The 23352-nt window shown below is 49.0% G+C and overlaps 10 protein-coding genes across 10 annotated transcripts; 6 read left to right on the top strand and 4 right to left on the bottom strand.

The window, feature by feature from the left end:
• Positions 1-1959: 1959 nt before the first annotated feature.
• N7443_007788 (uncharacterized protein) lies at positions 1960-3982 on the top strand (the record flags this gene model as incomplete). Its single annotated transcript, XM_056887844.1, has 4 exons — positions 1960-2156; positions 2213-2564; positions 2626-3224; positions 3277-3982. The coding sequence occupies 4 exons, from the start codon at positions 1960-1962 to the stop codon at positions 3980-3982; spliced, it is 1854 nt and encodes a 617-aa protein (XP_056739535.1).
• A 220-nt stretch (positions 3983-4202) lies between these two features.
• On the top strand, positions 4203-4856 carry N7443_007789 (D-aminoacyl-tRNA deacylase; the record flags this gene model as incomplete). Its single annotated transcript, XM_056887845.1, has 1 exon — positions 4203-4856. One exon carries the CDS (start codon positions 4203-4205, stop codon positions 4854-4856), a length of 654 nt encoding a protein of 217 aa, XP_056739536.1.
• Positions 4857-6065: 1209 nt separating this feature from the next.
• On the top strand, positions 6066-6474 carry N7443_007790 (Peptidyl-prolyl cis-trans isomerase D; the record flags this gene model as incomplete). The annotated part of the gene is made up of 3 exons (XM_056887846.1): positions 6066-6191; positions 6255-6341; positions 6403-6474. 3 exons carry the CDS (start codon positions 6066-6068, stop codon positions 6472-6474), a joined length of 285 nt encoding a protein of 94 aa, XP_056739537.1.
• A 624-nt stretch (positions 6475-7098) lies between these two features.
• On the bottom strand, positions 7099-8180 carry N7443_007791 (DUF3632 domain-containing protein; the record flags this gene model as incomplete). Its single annotated transcript, XM_056887847.1, has 2 exons — positions 7099-7440; positions 7464-8180. 2 exons carry the CDS (start codon positions 8178-8180, stop codon positions 7099-7101), a joined length of 1059 nt encoding a protein of 352 aa, XP_056739538.1.
• Positions 8181-9801: 1621 nt separating this feature from the next.
• Positions 9802-11200, top strand: N7443_007792 (uncharacterized protein; the record flags this gene model as incomplete). Its single annotated transcript, XM_056887848.1, has 2 exons — positions 9802-10123; positions 10179-11200. The coding sequence occupies 2 exons, from the start codon at positions 9802-9804 to the stop codon at positions 11198-11200; spliced, it is 1344 nt and encodes a 447-aa protein (XP_056739539.1).
• Positions 11201-13142: 1942 nt separating this feature from the next.
• N7443_007793 (2-deoxyribose-5-phosphate aldolase) lies at positions 13143-13949 on the bottom strand (the record flags this gene model as incomplete). The annotated part of the gene is made up of 1 exon (XM_056887849.1): positions 13143-13949. The coding sequence occupies one exon, from the start codon at positions 13947-13949 to the stop codon at positions 13143-13145; it is 807 nt and encodes a 268-aa protein (XP_056739540.1).
• A 450-nt stretch (positions 13950-14399) lies between these two features.
• Positions 14400-17213, bottom strand: N7443_007794 (sugar porter family MFS transporter; the record flags this gene model as incomplete). Its single annotated transcript, XM_056887850.1, has 10 exons — positions 14400-14624; positions 14725-14806; positions 15176-15451; positions 15504-15906; positions 15958-16048; positions 16101-16543; positions 16599-16709; positions 16756-16896; positions 16943-17087; positions 17133-17213. The coding sequence occupies 10 exons, from the start codon at positions 17211-17213 to the stop codon at positions 14400-14402; spliced, it is 1998 nt and encodes a 665-aa protein (XP_056739541.1).
• Positions 17214-18192: 979 nt separating this feature from the next.
• N7443_007795 (major facilitator superfamily domain-containing protein) lies at positions 18193-18988 on the top strand (the record flags this gene model as incomplete). Its single annotated transcript, XM_056887851.1, has 2 exons — positions 18193-18721; positions 18783-18988. 2 exons carry the CDS (start codon positions 18193-18195, stop codon positions 18986-18988), a joined length of 735 nt encoding a protein of 244 aa, XP_056739542.1.
• Positions 18989-19223: 235 nt separating this feature from the next.
• On the top strand, positions 19224-19749 carry N7443_007796 (uncharacterized protein; the record flags this gene model as incomplete). Its single annotated transcript, XM_056887852.1, has 2 exons — positions 19224-19416; positions 19514-19749. The coding sequence occupies 2 exons, from the start codon at positions 19224-19226 to the stop codon at positions 19747-19749; spliced, it is 429 nt and encodes a 142-aa protein (XP_056739543.1).
• A 300-nt stretch (positions 19750-20049) lies between these two features.
• On the bottom strand, positions 20050-21861 carry N7443_007797 (OTU family ubiquitin thioesterase; the record flags this gene model as incomplete). Its single annotated transcript, XM_056887853.1, has 7 exons — positions 20050-20128; positions 20183-20623; positions 20676-20950; positions 21003-21268; positions 21315-21378; positions 21436-21522; positions 21568-21861. The coding sequence occupies 7 exons, from the start codon at positions 21859-21861 to the stop codon at positions 20050-20052; spliced, it is 1506 nt and encodes a 501-aa protein (XP_056739544.1).
• Positions 21862-23352: the final 1491 nt, after the last annotated feature.

Below are 23352 nucleotides of genomic sequence, written 5' to 3' on the forward strand. Positions count from 1 at the left end.
ATCGATGCAGCTTCTAACGGACGAATTTGCCACCGATTTCGTCCGGGGACGGACTTGGCTGTCTCACAACGGAGAGGATTGCGGTGGATCCGAGACTAATTCAGTCGCGCCTTGCCCCACAGCTCGCAAGGTTCATAACTACGCAAGATGCACAGATAGCCGCATAAATCGCAAGAGCTCAGTGTGGGAAGCAAAACACCATCCGATCTAGGGATCGATTCTTCAGAGAAAGAAAGGGTTCAACGTCCAGGCGCTTCTGGAACAGCAATAAAAATATATCCTGAGGTCAAGAATTATTTTGCCCGAAATCTCTGGCTGCCCAGACGTCTTAAGTTCTAGACCTCCAATCTCAATCCCTGCGTTGCATAATTTGAAGGTGGAACTCGCCCCACGGCAAATGCAAAAAATAGATAAAGTTTAAGTCATAATGCGCCGACGAACAGACCAGCTTCTAAGTTGCTAATGTGACATATCTACGCACTATGACAGCACAACAATTAAACCCTGGCGCCCGGGCTAAGATCGCACCCGGAGCCCCGCTGATAGGAGGCCTCCACCGGAAGGGAACCAATTCGCTGTTGAATGACGTTTGAGGCTTAAGATCGTTGAAATCGGGCCTTCGATTTCCGCCTCCCAAGAACTCGGCATACGAACGCGCACTACAATTAATTCCCGCCACGCATAAAACACTGTGGGTCCAAAATATGAGCATAACGGCGGAGGTAAGCACTTTCCCGCTGAGTAAGCATAAAATATTCCCGATCCAGTGGTTGGGTCTTGTTTCATTAGTAAGATCATATCTTGGGGTACCGTTGGAGAGAATCTTCGAGATAAGCCCTGTAGGCTTCCGATCACCTGAAGTGAGGCCGGACCAGGAATATAATAAGAACAACTCTGAACACGCGACTGTGACTTATGTCCCTAGGCGTATTCGAATTATCTTAAAAAAAAAAAGGAAATGAGGATGCAAAGAGGTCTAAAAAGAGATGTAAAAAGAAAAATAAGAAGAAAATCGCGCAGTCTATGCAGATGCCCAGAAAAATGGTGAGAAGGAAGTGAAGAATCAAGCATCTCGGCCCATTTAGACTATCTTCTCGGTCGAGCTATACGATAGGTTGACGCTCAGACCATTTTATCAGCCGATAATATATTAGTGACAACGAGCCAACATCGAGTTTACCGGGTAAGGTTTAGCTTTGTCCTTCGTCGAGCCCCAGATTTCAGGCAGCAGTGTCGGGGATAACTAGGAGGAAATATCAAACTTTCCGTTTCAGCTACTCATGCAATGCCCTGCCATTGGACAACACGAGGTCCGTATTTAATTGTGGAACAAATGACACGACAGCTTCCCGGATTTGCGTATGCGCCGCCTCGTGCTCAGGTGGTCCGAGGCCCGCCTGCTGAAATGGCACGCCTTATGAGGCGCCCCGATAAATATAGCCTGATATTCCCCACGCGCAGGAGACAAGTGTCCAACTGTTCAACTGTCCAACTTTTGAAACTTGTCATCCTTCACTGTTGTTATGGCTGCTTTTAAAGTGATAATCGTTGGGGGTAGTATCGCAGGGCTCACATTAGCCAACATCTTAGAGCGATATGGCATTAACTACATTGTTCTCGAGAAGCATGATATTATCGCACCCCAACTCGGAGCGAGCTTGGGCTTAGCACCCCATGGGGCGAGAATCCTGGACCAGTTGGGGATCAATGACAAGCTGAAAACCCATGCAGTGCAGGTGCAATATACCTGTGACTCTGGTCCAGATGGGCATCAAATAGGAGCTGCAAAAAAATTTGGTGATCTCATGGAAGAATTGTCAGTGGATCTTGTCCCTTATAGGTAGTCGAGCTGACCATGAGCGAGGTAGACTTGGATATCGCATGTGGTTTATGGATCGGCAGCACATGCTACGGGCCTTGTACGATAATTTACAGGACAAATCCAACATCCATACTTCCATGGAAGTCTTCAAAATCGAAGAGCTTGATAATGGCGTGCGGGTCGCAATGAAAGATGGATCTATTGTCCGTGGAGATATCCTCATTGGCGCGGATGGGGTCCGCAGCCGCACAAGAACTGAGATGTGGCGCCTTGCGGACATTGAGAACCCCGATTATGGCGCAGCACGAATGAGAAAGTGTATTATTGTCTCCTTGTGCGATCTATTGACAATGCTAATAGCGTCTCCTCAGCAATTTCTTGCACGTATAGATGCTTGTTCGGCATTGCGAAACGTCCAGATGGGATACCGGATGCAACAGCATACAAATCCTTTTTCAAGGGTCGATCTTATCTTTGTCCAATAGGGCCCGACAACAAATTATACTTCTTTGCATTCTTCAAGAATGCCGAGATGAAGACTCACCTGGACATCCCACGCTATACTGAGAACGAGGCAAATAAAGTAGCTGCTGCCTATGCCAATGACCCCCTATTCAATGGTCATACATTTGGCGACATCTATGAACGTCGCATGGCTAGCGTGCTCGTGCCAATTGAAGAATTCGTGCTCGAGAAATGTTCCTACAAGAGAGCTGTACTGATCGGGGATTCTTTCCACAAGGTACCTATACATGACCCCTTGAAGCAGGACAAGACATCTAACCACCCTCACTTGAGTGTAGGTGAATCCATTAACCGGACAAGGCGGAAACGCTGCAATCGAGTCCGCAGGATTCTTCTGCGATCTTCTGAAAGAAGCTCTCGATGAGAGTCCACATCCGGATCATGATAGAATCCAACGCATCTTCCACGAGTATCAGAAGGAGCGCGGCCCAAGAACAAAAAAAACCATGGAACATGTCAAGAGTGTCCAACGTATGGAAGTTCTTGACAATCGCTTCCTGAGATTTCTTCAGCTCAATGTCGTTTCTAAGCTGGGTGACTTGCACATTGCTCCGCTGTTCGCAATAGGTTCTACCCCGGGCCGTACTCTGAGATATCTACCAAAGAGCTCTCGGTCGTCCGGGTTGGTCGCGTTAAATGAGCAAGTCCAGATAAATGCGCAAGACCGGTCGACTTTGGCAACCGTGTTCTGGATGGGATTGATGCTTTTTATTGCATTGCTGAGCTCGCTTCTGTCTCGAAGTCTTGACATTGGTCGGGGCCTTGACAGCGAGTCTGAGCCACTACAGCTCTACATGTCTTTCGTCACGATCGCCATCAGTGGATTCTGGGCGGTTGAATCTTTTCGACCAGGTCTCCTCATCTCACCTTTATTCAGGTACGTGGCTCTGAACAATCTACAAATTGAGCGTGATTGCTAATCCCTCCAGCTCAATCCCGCATTTGATTGCCTCGTTTTCATTTGGTTGGGAGATTGTCCTGCCCGTCTATTTCGCGATACACATCTACATGAGCGGACAACAATCATTCTATTATCCTTCTCCCAGAGCAATCGACCCCTGGGCCGCGAAAGCGCTGCCACTTGGGATATTAGCCATGTATATCCCAATTATGGCTTGTGGTGCGACCATCTTAGGACAAAACCCAGGGGAAACAGGACCCATGTGTGTTGAGCGGGTGATACCGGTGGTCCATGCTAGTCTTCCTCTTCTTCTTCGCCTTGGCAAGCACTTCTTCCAAACTGACACCGAGGAACTCTCAGTTGGTCAACTGCTGTTTGGAGCCCGAGATCTAAAATACATCTCACGCTTCTTTAATATCATAATCGTTGTTTCCAGCACGTCGCATGTGGTTCTTGTGAGCAGATTGTTCCCCGAGGCTGTTTCCGATATCCGCAGCTTGACTATAACACCCTCTGTGCAGCTTTTGCAGGTCGGATGCTTGGCTCTTGTTGTTGTGGTATGGTGTACTTTTACAATTTGGGATATGCGCCGTGTGAACCTGACCAAGATCTCACCTCTGGTAACGTTCTTTTGTGCTTTACTCGGTACTTTCATTTTTGGCCCCGCTGCAGTGTTATCTGGGCTTTGGAAGTGGCGTGAGGGTGTGTTGGAGATGGGTAGGCAAAGAAAGTGAGAGATTTCATCGAAATGAACATGTGAATTTTGAAGTTATTCCCCATTAGGTTACAATAGATAAGATAGCGGATGAAATTTTCAGAGTCTAGTGATCTAGCGGCTCTCCGCAAAAATAGATCGGTGCCTTGAGACGTCAATGGGGGCCAAAAAGGACACCTCCATCTAAAGAAAAAAATAACCATCCAAAAACACCCATTCAGCTAAATTCCAGCTCAAGAATGGCTTCTACAACACCGTCTCTCGGAACTCGTCTCTACGCAGGTGTCTCCGTGACTCTCCTCTCTCTGTGGGCCACAACCGCTTTGAGCTTTACTGCCCTCGACATTCTGAACACGAACCGCAGCCTTGTGGAACCAATCGCCTCCATCAGCCTTTTGACCTACTTGATCTGCCGCGTAATTGTGTTGTTGCAACCCGGCCAAGATGACTCCATCGCACACTTTCTCACCGTACCTCGCCGCTCCCGCGGTGAGGCATTTGCGATGCTCCTGTTCTGCGGGACCTGGCTATACGAACTGGTCTACAAAGCCATGATGATGTTCTTCATGACCGTATTCGGTGGGGCTATCGCGGCAGTTATCTATAATGACGGGTTTGAGTCTACGGCTGAAAAGCCAAGTGATCCAAGTGGTTCGGATGTGGCCGGGACTGCGTTGGTGGAGATCGATGAATTCACGGCGATGGTGGGAGTTGACCCGATTCAGATCTTCAAGCGAATTCCTCCCAAATTTTTGGCTTACTTTGCAGTCCTTGTTTGGATGAACTTTGGGTCTCTGACTCTCTTTGTTCTTCGGCTTACGTGGAAGTCGGTGAAGGTTGTCTTGGGTACGCCGTCGGCTACTACCTCTGTGGAGAAGCAACAGGAAGATTGAAGAGTTATCTTTTCTGAATATGGTTCATATTCGGGTGCCTGGTCCGGAGAATCAAGATTACCAATAGTAATAGAGCTGAACTTATCATGTGGCTGTCTGCATGATGATCATTCCCCAGCAGTGCGACTGTCACAATGCGGGAATTTTGTTGTGTCGCCCTGCTTCTTTGACTTTCCACGATCTATCCGCTTAGGCAGCCAATTTGTTTTATTTTCCCAATTTTCGTTCTGTCTCACTTTTGCGGCAAAGTTTACCAAGGCCGCCTATGATGTCCAGGTCTGTTGGTTCCGACCCTTGATCCTCCGCTGATCATGCGATTTGGGTGCCCCCTGTCGCCCCACGGCGTCCATCGAGTGACTCAGAGCGACATAAAGGCAGTTTGATGCTGACGTGTTTGTCGCCTCTCAGGCCACGAAGAAAGCCTGAGGGTTGGAGACTGAGTGGCGGGGTAAAGCATTGCTGCAAATCGGAGTTCCGCCCAAAGCTACGTATTCTACTTATAGGAATTCTCATTTATGATTCTTGTGAGGATTTCCTTCATACGCGTCGTTTCGCATGTGTCTATTCAAGTTTCACGTATATACTACCGCGCATCTGTGCCTTAACGCCTACAGGGTTCCATCACATCGATATCCAGTTCGTCAAACCTCCCCCACAGCAGGCTGTGCGGGCCACGGCCCGGCACGAGAGGCGGACGCGGGGCGGTACCGTTGTCTCCTGGCCAATGTATTATGTCACCACCTCTACCCTGCATTCCTAATGCACTCATGCCTTGGACCTGAAAATCATTCCTCGGTTCAGCATAACTGAAAGAGCCTTGCTCGTGATGAAGAGTCAAAAGTTCAGCATATCAGAATATTGACCGGCTAATCTGCTGCTCCGGTCCTTCTGCGCGTGTTATTACTCCCCGACGTGGTACAATTATCAATGAGTCAAATGCTTCGCCTATAGGAGTATACCAACCAATAAGGTAAATATCCTCAAATACGCAAATTAGAGCTCTTATTGGGTAGCTCGATCATCTTCCGGCTGCGGCCCTCATGATGACTGCATCGAAATTTGCGATTATGTTTGTCACCTCTTTTGCAGGGATTGGGAGGATTCCTATATAAGACAGCTGCTCGATGCCCCAAATTACAAGACCTCAACCTCATCAAGACCAATTCCGCCTGTGATTATTTGATCGACCAATGCTCCAAGCCCTTCACCATGCAGATCACCAAGGTTTCCCTTTTCCTGTTCGCTGCCATGGGTGCGATTGCTAGTCCCATTGATGCCGAGTCCGACGGCCTCAATGCTAGAGTTGAGAATGCTGCCAACATTGAGTACACAGGAGTGAGTCTTATACAATATATGCCCACATGACACTAAAACTAAGTACTCGGAACAACTCCCCAGAAATGTGTTGCAAAGGACAACAATTGTAGATACGGAATTGGTGGGAAGACACACCTTGTCAAGTGCCCTAGCGCCGCCAACACAAAGGTATCTCTTCTTTATACTTAAGTATAATAACCTCAGCTAACCATGAGAATTATCTTCAAAGTGCGAGAAGGATGGAAATAAGTGCACGTATGACTCCTACAACGGAAAAGTTAAGTGTGACTTCCGCCATTGATAGAACTATTTCAAATGGCTGTTACTGGCCATTCTTCTTACCAGGAAGTGTGAGATGACGCGTGATTCTCAATGCCTACAATTCGCGTCAAAAATGGCTAGGATCAAGTAATATTGAGTGTATGTTGGGTTGATACATATGTGGTGTGCATCCCGAGTATCTCGTTTTTTTTGTGATATTCTGCTATGGCCACACTCATTGAGTATCTAGCTAGATATTTTGGCTTATCATCAAATTGCTTACTGACTATTTGATATTTTGAGCATCTCTGTCAAACAGAGAATATCCTAGCCGTCTACTTATTGCTGAAGTAACCTGACGCTCTAGTAGCTACCATGTTCTTCACAAATCTGACACGAGGGATTCTCTGGCAGTCTGAACGATCCGGAAGTCAGACGATTACCATAACACCAGAACATATGTATTTCATCTGCCTCATCGAAGTGGTGTAATCGTATCTTATTTGTACACCTTCGAAGATAGAGCAGACATGCGAAGGGCTGCATTGGGACAGAAAAGTAACATTGAACTTGGGAATAAAAGTAGGAGAGAAGTGAGAAAAAGAGAGAGATCTGATTGATAACTTCCTTGACATCTGCTTTGGCGCCTTCCTTCGCGTCTTACTTATTTTGCGCCATCCTTCGAGTCATTCGAGTCTTCATTCTCCGTAGCTTCACTCTTCAAAAGACTCTTCCGGCAAAACAGATGTTTTTCCTGATGCAAGTCATCTCCACCGTTCTGGTATGCCCGTAAAATTTCAGAATTTCGTTGCATAACGGTACTGACCATGTACTCAATGGCATCTGTGGCGTACTCTTCTAAGAGTTCCTCTTTGGCCTCTTTGGCCTCCTCCTGGATTTCATGGAGTCGCTTGAGCCAGTATATGTATCTCCATGGCGAGAATCCAGTGGGTGATCGCCGCCCAAGCTCTGACTCGATGAATTTCTCGCCCCCTTGCTGATGATACTAGGGCAATCGTTCCAATAGACCTCTGAGAGTAGAACAAGATTGTGGCCTGTATGGCGCAGCCAAGCCACGGCAGCTGGCAACAAGTGAAAAATTTCAAGCTGATGCATGCTTCGCTTTGGATCTTCATCATCCGACTCCTCCCCGCTGCGAAGTCCCTGTCTCTCCTCAAACAGATTGCGGAATAGAATGAGGGCAATCTGGCACAACCTATCCTTGCCGACGCGGGTTGATGCCAGTTTGGCTAGGAAAGTCGCAAAGTTAAGTCGGTGTGTACCCGACATCGTCGGAAAGTCGCTGTTCCAGAAGCTGGTCATATCGGTGGCTAAGAAGGGCAGATCATTCCACAGTATACCTTCGGCAGTTCGTGCGATATCAACACCGTAATTTCCTCGCACGGGCCGAGTAAGCGGTCCCATTCCTTGAATGCGGACGATGTCGAGGATAAGACCCTCGTGGTCGGGCGTTTCGTACGAGATATTCCGACCGAGCTGGTAGTACATATACCACATAGAATGAATGTAAACTTCGAGGGAATCCACCCCATCTCCAAGCTCGCAGTATCGGGAGGTAGTAATCCAGGTTCGGTTGCTGAAGGCCGCGCCCCTAATCTCCTTGAATTCTCCCCGAGCCATGCACTGACGGATGTCTTCCTGGTCTATCCGAAAATCTTCTGATGTGGTGAGGTGAGGGGTGCCTCGTGGCGAAGGGCCCAGCAGCGAATCACGGAGATTATGCATTATAGGGTGTTGTCGGTGTTGATTAATGGCTTGGTTCGGTTGCAATAATGAGTCCGAAGATGGATGAAGATGAAAAGAAGTGCCAACCTGGTAGAACCCCAGGCCTGAAATCGCGGGGAAGGGAAAAGACGAGGGATTTCTCTCAGGGGAACTCCTAGGCAGCAACGTACGGATTATGCTGCTAGTCGGTATCTGAATCTTTGAGCTCGTGTATGCCCTGTTCGAGCGCGGTTTTCTTTATATCTTGTCGATCACCCGGTAAGCGGGGCCATCCTGCAGCCTCTGAAAAGTTACATTGGATGGGGCCATCCGATGCAACAGGGTTGATATCGCCAGGTATGATGGTATGGCACTAAGGAGTGCTCTGCTTCTGAGTTGGATTGAGGGGAAGGCTCTGTTACTGCTTCCACCTACGCTACTAGCTCATATTGACCGAGACGAATCCAAGATTTGTACCAGAATCACATCCAATCTCGTTCTCTTCAGGTAACTAATAGTTGAGAGCGGGTTGGCGACAGGCTTTGTATCATATCAATTATACACCGAGAAACTGTTTCTTAGCCTTATCGCCAAGGCCTTGGCGCAGATGATCTATTGAGCTACCCACGTAAAATCGAGGACGCAGATTCGGCTTGTAAGGTACATTACAAGCCTTAAACCCTCTTATTACATTACACTTACAGTCTGAGGAGCTTTATGGAATCTGGAGGCTTATGCCCAACCTCCCCGCTCATCAACCCCGCCCACTACTATTTCTTCTTACAAGCCGGCCGTCCACCCAATTTTGGCTCATCCTACGCTTAAGCCTTCATCGACGCCTAGCGTTATGGAGTCCAAGGCCCACCTATCTTATAACGACTACACAGTCGGATGGATATGCGCCTTGCCTGTGGAGATAGCAGCTGCGAGGCTTATGTTGGACGAAAGTCACCCATCATTACCTTCCTTGCCGAACGATCGAAACACCTATTGTTTTGGACGAGTTGGAAAGCACAACGTCGTTATTGCTACTTTGCAGAGTGGCGAATATGGCACTAATTTGGCCACAATAGTTGCGGTTCAGTTATTGTCCAGCTTCCAAGCTGTTCGCTTCGGTTTAATGGTCGGTATTGGCGGAGGGATACCAAGCAAAAATGTGGATATACGGCTGGGAGATATAGTAGTGAGCAAGCCAACGGACACGTTTGGAGGGGTGGTTCAGTACGATCTTGGCAAAAAGCCAAGCAGTGGCCAAATCGAACGAGCAGGGATGCTACATCGACCTCCACGGATTCTGTTAAATGCTCTCGCAGCCCTCCGAGCATATCACTTGACAGAAGATAGCCACGTTGATGAATTTATTTCCAACCTCCAAATGACGCCTCGCCAGACGAGTTTTTTCACGAGGCCAACGCAAGACGACCGTCTATTCCAAGCAGAATATGATCATCGTGTAGATGGTACATGTATAAATTGCGACCAATCCAAGCTGCTTCCACGACCCCCACGAGAGAGCAAAGAGCCAGTCATCCATTACGGGCTTATTGGATCTACAAACCAGGTAGTAAAAGATGGCAGGGTTCGAGATCGGCTAGCTAGGGATTTAGGGATATGCTGTGTGGATATGGAACTGGCTGGACTTATGAATCATTTTCCAGGTCTGGTTATTCGCGGTATCTGTGACTACGCCGACTCACACAAGTCTAAGGAATGGCAACCATATGCGGCACTCGTGGCGGCGGCCTATGCGAAAGAGCTTCTCTTGATGGTCCCAGACGATCAAGTTCACAGCACCCCAACGGCACGACTCACTCTGGCAGATGCTGCAGAAAGCAGCAAGTCTAAACTGACTCCCGCGGATGCCGTTATTGTTGTATTGGGTCCGACTGGGGTGGGCAAATCGCACTTTATTCGAGCGGCTACTGGAGATTCATCAATTAAAGTCGGTGCAACGCTGGAGTCTGGTAAATGCAGCTTAACATTCTTCATCCAGTGTGTATATCAGGCTAAGTGACACAGTTACCGATAGGCTTAATGTTTACCGTACTGAAATCAACGACCAATCTGTTGTTCTTGTCGACACCGTTGGCTTCGATGATACCTATCGAAGTGATACAGACATTTTACGGGAAATCGCAACCTGGCTCGCTGATACCCACGTTGAAGGGGTCAATTTAGCTGGCGTCATTTATATGCATAACATCAAAGTCCCGCGTTTCACTCGCTCAGCGGCGAAAAATATGCGGATGTTCGAAAAGCTTGTTGGAGAGGCGGCTCTGAGCAACGTAGTGCTCATCACTAATAGGTGGGACGGGGTCTACCTTGAAGAAGGCGAAAGGAGACAAGAAGAATTGACACAGAACCCCAACATGTGGGGTACTATGATTGAAAGAGGGAGTACCGTTGAGCGCTTCTCCGGCACTGCGCAAGATGCTCAAAGGATCTTGAAATCCGTTCTGGACAAGAAGCATAGAACACTTCTGAACATTCAACAGGAACTAGTTGACCGGCAGCTGGATTTATCCGAGACTGAGACCGGTAAGACTTTAGTTGAGGAGATTAAAAATCTCCGCACAAACCACATGCGACAAATGGCCAATCTGCAGAATGAATTGAAGGAAGCCTTGAAGTCGAAAGATATTAAATTGTACGAGATGATAACTCAGCAGCTATCGGAACTCAAAGAGCGCTTAAATGAGTACGAAGCTCAAATCTCAGAACTCAAACACCAAAGAGGAGCACTCGAAGAACTTCAGCGTGTGCATGTCGAGGAAATTAGACGGTTACAGGATTCAATCGGAGATCGACTTGGATTTTTGGAAGAGCAGAATTCGGCACCACCTCCAGCATACGCCGAAGCCTCAAGTGCTGTCGATACACAGCCTAACATTGAATATACGAGGATCGAGCCGGCATCAGCAAGGTCTTATTATGTCTGGATCCTGCTAAAACTACTTTGGGAAGTTGGCCAGAGGCTGCTTAGGCCGCGGCTGCGCACTGGATACAGGAGACTGGTGTGGCGATGTGTAAGAAAATCATGATCCCTCTCACTCTTCTCAAATTAATATCTCAGACATGCGGAGATCTTCTATACGGCGACTTTCAGGATAATATACCAGGATCAATCGATAAACTAGCGGCTAGGTTAAAAGAGCACTCTAGACAAGAATCCCAGCATGAGGGCTCAACATCACGACAATCCTCAAAAAAAGCGCCTTCGAGACCTCCCAATTCACTTATGGGTTGGAATATGCCACACGATAGTGGAAGCAATGATCAGCATGATCCAGAAACCCCAGTCGTTGCTGAGGGTCCTTCGACTTCTAACACTCGACAGCGACAGGCTCTCCAACTATGCATAGAGACTGGAAAATTCACATTAGAGTTGAGTGAGCTTCACTTGGACCAGCCGCCTAGTGATGGACAGTTATTCGAGAGGATCCGAGAAAAATACGAGCATGTCCGTCACTCTATGCTCCCAATGCAATTTCGGTTCAGCAAGCCCGGGAAGGCGATATTTATAAAGGCAAGTTGCACAGCTTTACATACTAAGGACTTTAACAATGGCTGACTTTCAAAACAGTTCCGGATCGGGAAAAGACCGCTAATTTCGCCAATCGCCGGTTCAATAGTTATGCCTTCCATACCCCCCGAAGCAGAAGTAAAATCCGGAAAGTATAGATATATCCCATGCCCGATTGACGAGCCGCCTATGGACTATCGGACGTTCCTCCACCACTTTTACGCCCCTGCATCAAAGCACCCTGATATAATGTGGGGGCCACGTCTGCCTTGGAAAACTGGAGCTGATCTAGAACCAATGGCACAAGGATGGGGTATTCATCTTGAAGAACAGCCAGACTGGCCCCTGTTCGCTGCTTACATGTTCCTCTTCCTACTCCTCAGTGGCCTAGTCACTGGTATCTATTCCTGGAAGACAGGAGACCCCCAGACAGGAGTTGCGATCGGGTCTTGGCTTACAGCCGTTCAAGCGATGGGAATGACTGCATTGTTTTTCTGGTGGAAATGATCACAGCTAGGACCCCTCCGGATTCCTGCGCACAATGAAGCGTAATGTATTGAGCATGTCTTGCTCCTAGGCGAGTCCCATGAAAAGATTCGCTCTAGCCTTCAAGTAGCTAGGCTCATGATAAAGACCCATAAGAAGACAAGGGACCGTTTCCAACCAGGCACAGCTCCACGACGGTGTTCCATACAATCCTTTGGACTTTCCATACGCATAACGTAATATTACATAGCTCAGTACTGTAACATACAAATCGCCTTTTACGACGCCCTGAATTTTAGGCAGACATCTCAATAAATTATATACGCTAAAGCCTTGGCAGTGGGGCTAGGAAATAGCAACACAGTGTGATGCGGTCAAGCCGATTTCGAGAATGACTGTATAGGAGCTCTGTGTAAGAGACGGTGTTTTACGTAAAGCAGTTGTTCTGGAACTAAGAGGGTTCTTATCTTAGGGTTGAATTGTTGACGCCTGATTTTAAAACATATTAGCTTAGTTCGAAGTACGGGCCGAGAAACAAAGCGTGAGTGTCTGGGGGTTAATCTGGTTTCGAATTCTACTGTACAATCTATAGTAAGAGACTCAAGCCTTCGTAATAAAAAATGGTTGCATGTGATCCTTTTTCAATACAACTTAACAGTACTGTAATAAGAATCGCATCCGGACAAGAAAGCGCAACGAACCTCTTCTCATGGCATCAACACCCACTAAATAGTAGAATCGTGGTTTTGTATGTTCCTAGATATAGCCTACCCGCAACAAATATCACGCTAGTACATCCGATTCAATTTATCCCCGATTCTTTCAAAGACATGACTTTGCAAAATCAGACTGGCATTGTCTTTTGGCTATGACATGAAGCATTGTTGATATCTTGAGGCCCATCGGGGCTTCCCTCTATCTCACACATCTGACATTCAAAAAGAGTCCTGCCAGAGAGCAAAAGCCTTCACATGTTAATACGCGGACTGACCAACACCTTGCTCCGGTAACGCGTCCCCATCCACCTCCTTCACAATTAAAACGCCGGCACTGGTGCCGATGCGGTGCGCACCAGCTTTTATTAGGTTCACACAGTCACTAGCAGACCGAATGCCTCCACTCGCTTTGATCTTAGTCTGTGTTGTTCCACAATGATCAGCAACAAGACGCATAATGGTGACATTTTCAACGGTAGCACCACCGCCCTTGAGCCCGGTACTAGTCTTAACGAAATCCACTTCCGCCATGCAGCAGATCATAGTAGCAGCAATGATCTCATCCTTTTCAAGTTGAGATGTTTCGATAATCGCCTTGAGAATAACCGGTGGAGGCGCAGCCTCGCGAACAGCCAAGACATCCTCATAGACCGCTGTATATTTACCCTGCTTCAACAGGGGATAGTTGATAACCATATCCAGCTCCTTGGCGCCTTGTGCCACGGCCTCCTTGGCCTCCCGCACTTTCTCAGTCGTTTCGTATGTACCCTCATGAAAGCCGACCACGCAGGCGACGACTGTCTTTCGCGCGTCCTTGAGTTTTTCAACGGCGCGAGAAACGTTTTCCAGGCGGACACAGACGGAGGCGAATTCATGTTCTTTGGCTTCGTCGCAGATCTTGTTTACTCGGTCTGCTTCGACGCCCACGGTCAAGAGCGTGTGGTCGATCATTCCTGGGATTTCCAATGGGATTGCAGGATGCAAGTGGGATCGGGCTGGCAACACCTCTTGGAAACGGGTGATTAATATCGCCCACTCGGCGTCCGTGGAAGGAATGGACGTCATCTTGGATTCTCCGGTCGTTCAGGGCCCAAGGTGTTGACTTTGCTTGCTTCCAAACGAGGGGAAGAGTGGGGTACCGTCACGTGAGCATGTTGTATGTTCTTCATGATGACTAGTCGTGATACATCTTGACATGATCTACCTTGGGTAAGGCGGTGATGTGTGGCATCGGTGGCGTTGGTCTGGGTGTGTTGATCGATGATCGGCGGTGGATCCATCGATGTTGATAGGAGCTGATAGCCAGATAACAAGACGCAGATACCCTACTTTATAGCTTTTTTGTGATTTGAATTCCAGTTATAGAGTAAAAATAGCACTGCGCATATATTCAAGTGCACAATTCGCCGAGTCGAGGCATTCTCAGTCCATAGGTGAAAGCCACCATGGCCGCTTGCCTCAAGTCTTCACTCTCGTCTCTGGTATTTGGTACCTCACATCCAAGCAACCACCTTCTCACCCACGGCATGTCCCGCCCCCACACTCCGGGCCTCGAACATCGTCCACTGTTCCGATACGCCTGCCAGGACCCGACCCCGGACCGGGAGGACCACCGCCACCACCACCACCGCTTCCACCCCAGGTGCCTGAGCTTACACCAAATCGAGACTTGGACTTCGAGGCAGATTGACGGTTGTAGACATTGAACTGGGAAGCCTGGGCCGCAGCGTAGGTGTCGAGCTGCGAATTTCCCGAGTTAGCATCTCCAGGCAGCAAAGAACGGGGAAATCCCTCCGGCCTCGCAAGGCGTGGGTATCCGAGTGAAGGGGGCTTCTCATACCGAAAACAGGCTGACAAAGTACAGTCCAACAAAGGTGTAAGCGCTCTCGAAGAAGCGAACGGCGCGAACGGTGAGCGGCGGGCTGTTGGGGTCGCGCCGAGTTAGCAGGGTTTTTCGTCTAGCTAAACGGGGTCTCAACTGGCCCGAGCGGAGATCTCACCTCTGAAGAGCCCGGCCGTTAGAAAAGTAGGTCTGTTGGGGCTTCTGGGAAGACATGATGGGTGTGGTGATGGAAAGAGAGAAAGACAGACGTTGAAGTTGAGGTGGAGTCGGCCTGGTATCAGGGGCCGATAAGGCAGCGATCTCCCGTCAGCCGCGGGGGTTCCTGTTCTACTTCTACTGGTCCGAGACTTGTTCTACAGTAGAGAATGACACTAAGAGCCCTGATTTTTCACATCGCTTACAATATTTGAAGAAAGCCCGACAAGTTAGACATAATATAGACTCTCACTCTTCCACAACCTCCTCATGCTCATCAACCGGTTTCATGTCGTCATCTTCAAAAGGCGTACCACGCAGCTGAGCCTCGATGCGCTTAATGCGCTTCTTCTCCTCATGAGCACTCGTATCACCAAATATGAGATCCATATCTTCAAGAGTCTTTCCGCGTGTCTCGGGAATACAAAAGATCGTAAAGACCAACGCCACTAGACAAAATGCTGCGAAGAAGATGTAAGTACCCCAGGTGATGGTATCGAGCATGTCCGGAGTAACGAGGCCGATGATGCTATAGAGATAATTAGAAGAATCATTTCCATGGAAAGGGGAAATCAACTCACAAGTTGCACATCCAAGTAGCCGATGTCGTAATAGATATTGCTTTCGAACGAATTGACAAGTTGAAAATCTCAGACGGCAGCACCCAGCCGATGGGCGCAAACGAATATGAGAAATTGACATCGTAAATGTATATGAATGCAATCGCTGCGTATCCAGCGGACTTGTTTCCGGATAGGCTGGAGCCATATCCGCCGAGGATACTCCCGACGATAACAAGCGAAATGCAGGTTCCTGTGGCGCCTGCCATGAGAAGGACGCGACGTCCAACCTTGTCGATGAAGAAGAGTGCCGGTAGAGTACTAAGGCAGTTGACGATACCATATACACCGGTGGCTAGAAGTGAAGTTGTGTTGCCGTCCATGCCCAGCATGCCGAATATCGTGGGAGCGTAGTATATCATGGCTGGAACGAATTAGAATCGTTTGTGGCTTGAAAGCAAGCGGTTGTACTCACCGTTACAACCCATGAATTGCTGGAAGAACATGACGCAGCAACCGATAGCCAACCGCTTGAAGCGGGACCAACTTGTCACTAGTGACATGTACTGGCGTAGATCATGTTAGCATGGGAATTAGCATAGGGCGTAGGAAAGTTACCTGAGCAGCATGTAGCTTGAATCCTGTCATGTTGGGAAAATGCTCCCGTGCAAAGGTGTTCTCGAGCATGATGGACGCCCGAATCTCCAGATATTCGTTCTGAAGCGTGGGACTATCCCGAGACTGGCGACGCAGTCTTGAAAGAGCATCAAGACATTCTTCGTCGCGCTCCTTCATAAGTAGCCAGCGAGGCGAGTCTGGGAAAAACAGCATTCCAATACCTAGAATCAATGCCGGAGCTATCTGGATGGCTAGTGGGAGTCGCCATGATGCCTCGGATTGACCAGTGCATCCGCCGATGGGAACATCATGGTATGGGTCGAAGGAAGGCTTTGAAGCTGTTCCTCCTGTGTAAGCCATATTCGGGGCACAGCGCGAGCCTCCAATATAGTTGGTTCCATAGTCGATCCAGTAGCTGACCAGGATGCCAATTGTGACGGACACTAGATAGGGTTAGTCGAATCATCCAGGGATATCCATGCAGTGTGGGAAGCTCACATTGTTGTGTTACCACAAGGCCTCCCCGGATCTCAGGGATGGATACTTCTGAGATGTATAATGGGACCACCATAGTCAACATGCCGATAGCCAGGCCGGCAATCGCTCGACCTAGGAGAAATTAGTGAAGGTCTCGAGTTCACCGTGAAAGACATACCAGCAAAGAGCATTGGGATATCGACCGCACCACATTGAATAGCAGATCCAATGACGAAGATTACGACAGCCATATTGATTGATAGCTTTCGTCCAATTCGATCGGCGATGGGTCCATTGATCAGAGACCCAGCCCATGCAGCTTCATCGTGTTAGGTTTCGATTTCCAATCGTCCGAGGGAGCTCACCAAGCAAAAGAGTTGAAACAAACCACCCTTTGAAACCAGAGTCGCTGTAAACTCTTGGGAACGCAGCGCCAAAGCTCTCCATGGTGATGACACCAGAGATCACGCCCTGGTCATATCCAAACAAGAGACCGCCCAGAGTCGAGAACTACCCGAGTTAGCCATTGATTATTGTCACAGATTTGATACTTACTGATGCCACACCGCAAAGATATGGATTCTCCAGCACTAACTTGAATCCGCCCTTCGGCGGGCTATCTATCATGGAGCCCATGATTGTCACAATAGCAAGAATACAGAATAAACAGCCCCTAGAAATTGACCCTCCCTTGTGACTATATACTCCCCACCCCCACGCGGGGAAATTGAACTTTAAGCCAAGGATCACAGTGCTCCGAATATGAGGGCTACAGCATTGCGGATCCCGAGTCCGGGAAGCATGCCATGGCAAGGAAAGCCGAACGAAAGGCGGAGCGATGTGCTCCGATTTAACCCTACCAACTTCGAAAAACTGGGGAGGATGGGGGGCCGTTATTTGCTGGATGGACCGATGAGATTTAAGTTGTCAGGTTGATGCGGGGAAGCTTCCCGGTTCCCCTGAGCCCTGATTCCCTGATCCCCTGATCCCTGGCGCGAGATAAGGCTGGTGGCGGTGAAGATACAGCCGTTGACCATGGTTGTACGACCAGAGAACAGTAGTCAAACACTCACTGCTTGTGTTGCCGGGTAGTTTGGTAACAAACTCTATAGCCACTGTTAAGCCTCGACCGAGAGGGATCGGGAGGCTGCCAGTTGTGGAGCTTGAATTGTGGGGGGGTCCAGTTCGGGATTGTCCCCTTCGGCTTTTGTCCGAGTTTCCAACATCATGGCCTTCCTACGCAATACTCCCATGCCCAGGGGAGGATGCCGGTATCTTCAGTGGAGTTACGGGGTCTAATCTGAGCAGATCCATTCAAATCCCGAAGAGGTTGTGCAGGTGCAACTTCCACAGTCATGAATCGGTTGATGACAGATCGAATCGAACCATGCAATACTACTGCGTCGGACTGCGCTCGATTGCGCACATTAGTGCATCGACTCGAAGAGGCTCGACACGGCCCAATTGCGCAAATGCGCTCATCCGTCGGAGCCGGAGCTTACCGATACCTGGACAGTGAATGCAGTTGGGCTTTATTTACCCGATGCCTAGATATTTAGCTATGCTATCACCTACACTGAATAACTACTCCTCCGGACAGATTCCAGCTTCCATCATGGTACCCCTCCGCATCGGTGTCCTCCTCGTGGATTCCGTCCAGCTCCTAGACCTAGCAGCAGTGGACCTAATCTTCATGGCAACACCCGAATACATCGAAGAGATAGGAATGCCGAAACCACTCCAAGAATTAGGTCGACCGTGCGAAATCCACTATATCGGCCGTGACGGTCCCAACGCCCACTCCTCAGTGACATCGCAAATGTCTCTCCGCCTGACAGACTCCTTAACCGACGCAGCCGTGGCACCAGGAAACCTCGATCTCCTCTACATACCCGGACCTCCGCCGAAATCCATGCCCCCCCCGATCGAATACCTCGACTTTGTCCGTGAACACAACGCAGCAGCTACGACGATCATGACAGTCTGCACGGGCATCTTAGTCGCCGCCCACGCAGGAATCACCAAAGGAAAGACAGCAACAGCACCACGCTTCCTAATCCCACTCCTGAGAAAACAGTTCCCCGAAACGACGCTATGGAGTGACGCACTGCGTTTCACCAGTGATGGAAACCTGTGGACTAGTGGTATATTAACCTCGTGATCAGAACCGCCAAACATTTGAGAACCCTACTCACTACAAATTAGGCGGCATTACAAACGGCCACGATATCGTCGCTGCATATCTATACGCTACATACCCGACCCCGCTCGTCAATACTATCCTCGCCGTCGCTGATATTGCACCCCGTCCGGCGGAGTATCAGACCACACCCTTTGGCGATACGATGTACGTCCTGGGTCAGATCATTCGAGCGATTCCGAGCTTGATTGCGCAGTTATTCACCAAGTGAAAAGACGATCATTTGAGATAGAATCAGTGAATGAATTACAAACAGCTCAATCCAAATCAATTCCTCACGTAGGGCGGACCCACCCGATCTGGAAACCCATCTTCCACCGACGTCATCCCGAGGTCCCGACGCTCGGAATTTCTTTAAATTCACATTCACCCATTTAATTCTCGTGAAATTCATAGTCCATAGTCTACGTTTGTTCTCCATTTCTTATATACTCAAAAAGGCTACAATGCCAACCCACCTCTCCGTTCTAATAACCGTCGCCTCTCCACTCGACTACGCGCGCTACCGACACGCCTCACTATATCTCGAATTCGAGAACGGCGAACGCCTCAAATCTGCCCTAATGGAGGTCGTGGGATCACCTGGATTCTTCAGTTTCTTTGAACGTGCTAATATCGAACTTCCTGTTTCTTCTACGAGTATGTATCACATCAGATTCACAGATCACGGATCTTGACCCGGGGTTCAGTTCAAGGTCCAATATCCAAATGGTGAAAGATGGCTAATTAAATGCAGATATTGCACGCGTGATACGTATCTCATCACTACCAGACACAGTGCCTGTATCATCATTACAACGGACTATTGCCGAGACGCCTATTATGAATGATGCGGACTGGAATAGTCAGAACTGGGTGGGTGATGCGCTAGCGAGGCTTGTGATGGCAAGGTATTTGGATGAAGAGGCGGAGAGGAGGGGGTTAGATGAGATGGTTGATGCGATTATGGAGGCGAGTGATGAGAAATGTTAACGCTACATGCCCTATGTACCTACTCTAGTACCTGTTACTTATATCTTGTGTACCTATAAGTGTGTATGTTACTGTATCATAGATCAAAGCATTCGTTGTTCATTTCTCGGTCCTCATTTCCGAGGAAACAATCTGAAGACGCAGAACGCTCGAACTATGCATCATACTGCCATGCGACAATAGGGTCATTGGGCAAGGGTAAGGGTTGAAGGGGTAGGGGTAAGGATAAGGGCAAGGATGTCCGAAAGGAGAAAGACGCTGACTCCCAGTTCGGAGAAGGGCAAATTTTGATTCATTACTTCATCGGCGAGAGTCACTTGGTTCCCAGTGAATTGGCTCAAAATCTTGGTTCTGGAAGTGCGCTTGGTTGTAGGGGGAGCTTCTCAAATTAGACATTAGCGGCGACTAGCTAGGTGGTGGGGGGAGTGCTCACTTTTTAAAAGGCGTGGTCACTGGGAGGGAATGGCTCAGGTTTGGTTTCATCACCAATGGATTCAAGCGGATCTGCGGGCCATCAGATCTGTTGGGCAGAGTCGTCATTGGGGGTGGAGCCGAAGGCATCACAGGTGGAGGTGATGAGACGGGAACTGGAACGTGGTTCTGGATGGGCGACTGGTACATGTCCTGGGGGGTGGATATTCGAAATGGGCTTGCTGGCGTTTGAGGTACCGAGGGAATTGGAGACATGGGCATGCCGAATCCAGATCCGGGGTCCGCCATCAGATTGGGGATGGACATCAAACTTGAGTTGACGTCGAAGGAGAGAGCGCCTTGGTCCCAGGGGGTATAGTTAGAAGTCATTCCGTATTGGAGGTTGACCATGGGTGCCATATTCACAGTCTGTTCGGCGCGGTAGAGAAGGTCATAGTGGCCACTAAGAAGGTTAGAGCGGGCTTTCAAGGCTTTAAGGCACAGGGAAAACTTACGGTCGATATAGCAGGCGGATGGTAGGTCCATTGGGAGTAGATCCAGAAACCAGCTGGTGAGGCGTCACCGCGTCGCCCTCACTTCGATCGAGATAGAGAATCTCGACTCCAAACCCAGATCCTTGGATGATACCGTCGACCAGGGCTTGTAGTCCGACTTGATCGATTTCCGTCTTCAGCGGGTCGATGTGTTTAGCACAGTACTCGTCCAGGGGCCCGGAGAGAAAGGCTTGGTATTGTTGAGGGTTGAGTTTCATCCAGGTGCTAGTGAGTAGCTAGAAAAGATTTTAGTCAGCCTAGACTTTGTATATTTTCAGGGCTACATACCCTGAAGTGAGTAATGATGGAATTTGAGTTGAATTCATCATTGAAGGCATTGACCAGGTATGTCTCATCCTGCTCGCCATTCTGGATAGCCGCCAAGGTTTGTGCGAATGCGTCTTCGGTGGCATCCACAAAGATCTCGTATAGAGTGGGATCGAGGCCGACCTGAACAAGCAATGTGTTAAGGGATTCGATGCGACTCATTTCTCGCTGAACACGCATGGGGTCTCGCAGGGCGTAGAGGGTTTCAAAGTATCCGAAAGTCACCGCTAGAATAATCAGATGGATTTCCTCTCGAACGGACGAAAAGCATACCGCGCCAACCGCAATTCCCATCGCCTTTCATGATACGAGTCATGGGGTGGGTGATTGCCAGAGCCTGTGGACGTCAGTATGACCGCGTGCTCAACCGGTCACGATAACTAGGTAGACATACACTTGTTTTTGTTGCAAGGGTAGGGTCAGCATTGGCATAGTCCATCGCAATGCTATGACTGGACTGCTTCGTCGACACTAGGGGCCCCTAATCCGGTCAGCCTCTATCTTGGGCGGGACGAAGACATCGTACCTGAACATCCGGCTCGAACTCATTGGACAGCTTCTGGAAGCGCTCCATTTCATCTAACGGCAAGGCGTTCATATTGGCATTACTCATGGTGGGATCAGGGGCAAAGGCCGCAGAAATAGAAAATCCTAATGGAGGAAGAAGAGATGGGGGGAAAGGGTCCCGGTAATAGTTCTGTTTTTCCGGGAAAGGATGGTGAGGACCGAAATGACTCCACGGTTTTGATAAGGACATCGCATACAGCCTGGGATGGTTTAGGAGCTCAGAGGCATCTGGGAATTGGGGTAATATTAGCATGAGAAGGTGATAGAGGGCGGATATAAAGGGCCACACCAGCAGAGAGGTCCAAATATGCGTCTTGTGCGACCACGAATGGTCCCGACAGATTGGGTCGAATAAACTATTGGCATGGAATCAGCACGAAGATCTCACGGACTTTGCAAATATCAACAACATAGTTGGTGGCTGTGTGACTGGCTCCAGAATAACACGATGATTGGCCGAGCAGAAATGTGATGAGAAGTCTAGAGTAAGACACTGATCATCAGGAGCCCGGCCAAGACCATCACATCGAAAGTGCGCCGCAAATGATGTCAGCGATGATCGGGGGGTCCTTCAACGGGCAAGTAGTTGACAGTGCGGGAGGATCATCAAGGCTGCCATGTCAAGGAGTGGATGAACCATACACGGCTCCACCGGGTGCAGGGATAGCAAAGGCTCGGAACCCTTCTCCGGAAAAGAACGCGAGTACAGAGGGGGATGGCGGATGGCAACACACGCCGAGACCAGATACCAGAAACCAGAAACACAGCGATCGGGGAGCTCAGACCTTTGTCAACTAGCTTTCACGGGTCATCCAGAGTGGAACGCCGAGTGAGACCGCGAATAAGAGTTTCCAAGCGGTTGGAAACGGGAAAATTGAGAATAGAGGGTCAGGTTTCAAGGAAGGTCGGATGTTGGAGGTTGAAGGTAAGTCGAAGAACGTTTGAAGGTCGAGAAGTGGGGAGCAAAACGATCAGCTAGTAACTAGGGAACCAGGGAACCAGGGAACCCAGAAATCGAAGGAACCTGAGGACTAGGGACTTAGGACTAGGGAGGGGGAAAAGGGAAAAGGGAGGGAGAGGAAGTAACACAAGCCCTCGGGAGATCGTGAGTTGTCACCCCTCAGCAAACATTCGACCCTGCAGCGTGGATTCTCGATTCGGGATTTGGATTTTGAATTTTGCATTTGGGATTTGGGATTTGGGATTTGGGATTTGGGGTTTGGGATTTGGGTATTGGGATTTGGGTAACTAATTTGGTAATTTGGTAATTCGGTAATTCGGACTTGGACTTGGACTTTGGACTTTGGCCTAGGACTAGGACTAGGACTATGGACCTATGGACCTATGGACCTTCTCTAACTTACCCCCAAACACATCCACATCTGGTTTCTGCAAGCGCGAGACGGAAAAGAAGAAAAGAAAAGAAAAAAAAACAATCGATCCCCACCGTCTCCCGATCGCCCCAATGGTGCTCCGGCTCTATCTCGGGTTAATCGGACACGCCCAAAACTCGGCTAGCTCTTTTACCCGTCTGAAAAGCGGGGTTTCGTGATGTTTGATCGTGTCACCTATGCAGTTTTCCAGGGTTCCAGGGTTCGAGGTCTGAGCATCCACATCACATCAGACCTCAGCCCGGGCCCATCACCCGACCTCACCAACCGGCTTGATAGGTGAGATTAGGGACTGGGTTTGGGGCGTTGAGGATGAGGATCGTAATCCCAACTGGAGAGATCATGGGTGTGCG

Source organism: Penicillium atrosanguineum (genome assembly GCF_028827265.1).
Source record: "Penicillium atrosanguineum strain IBT 20685 chromosome Unknown utg000006l_segment0_segment0, whole genome shotgun sequence".
NCBI lineage: Eukaryota > Fungi > Ascomycota > Eurotiomycetes > Eurotiales > Aspergillaceae > Penicillium > Penicillium atrosanguineum.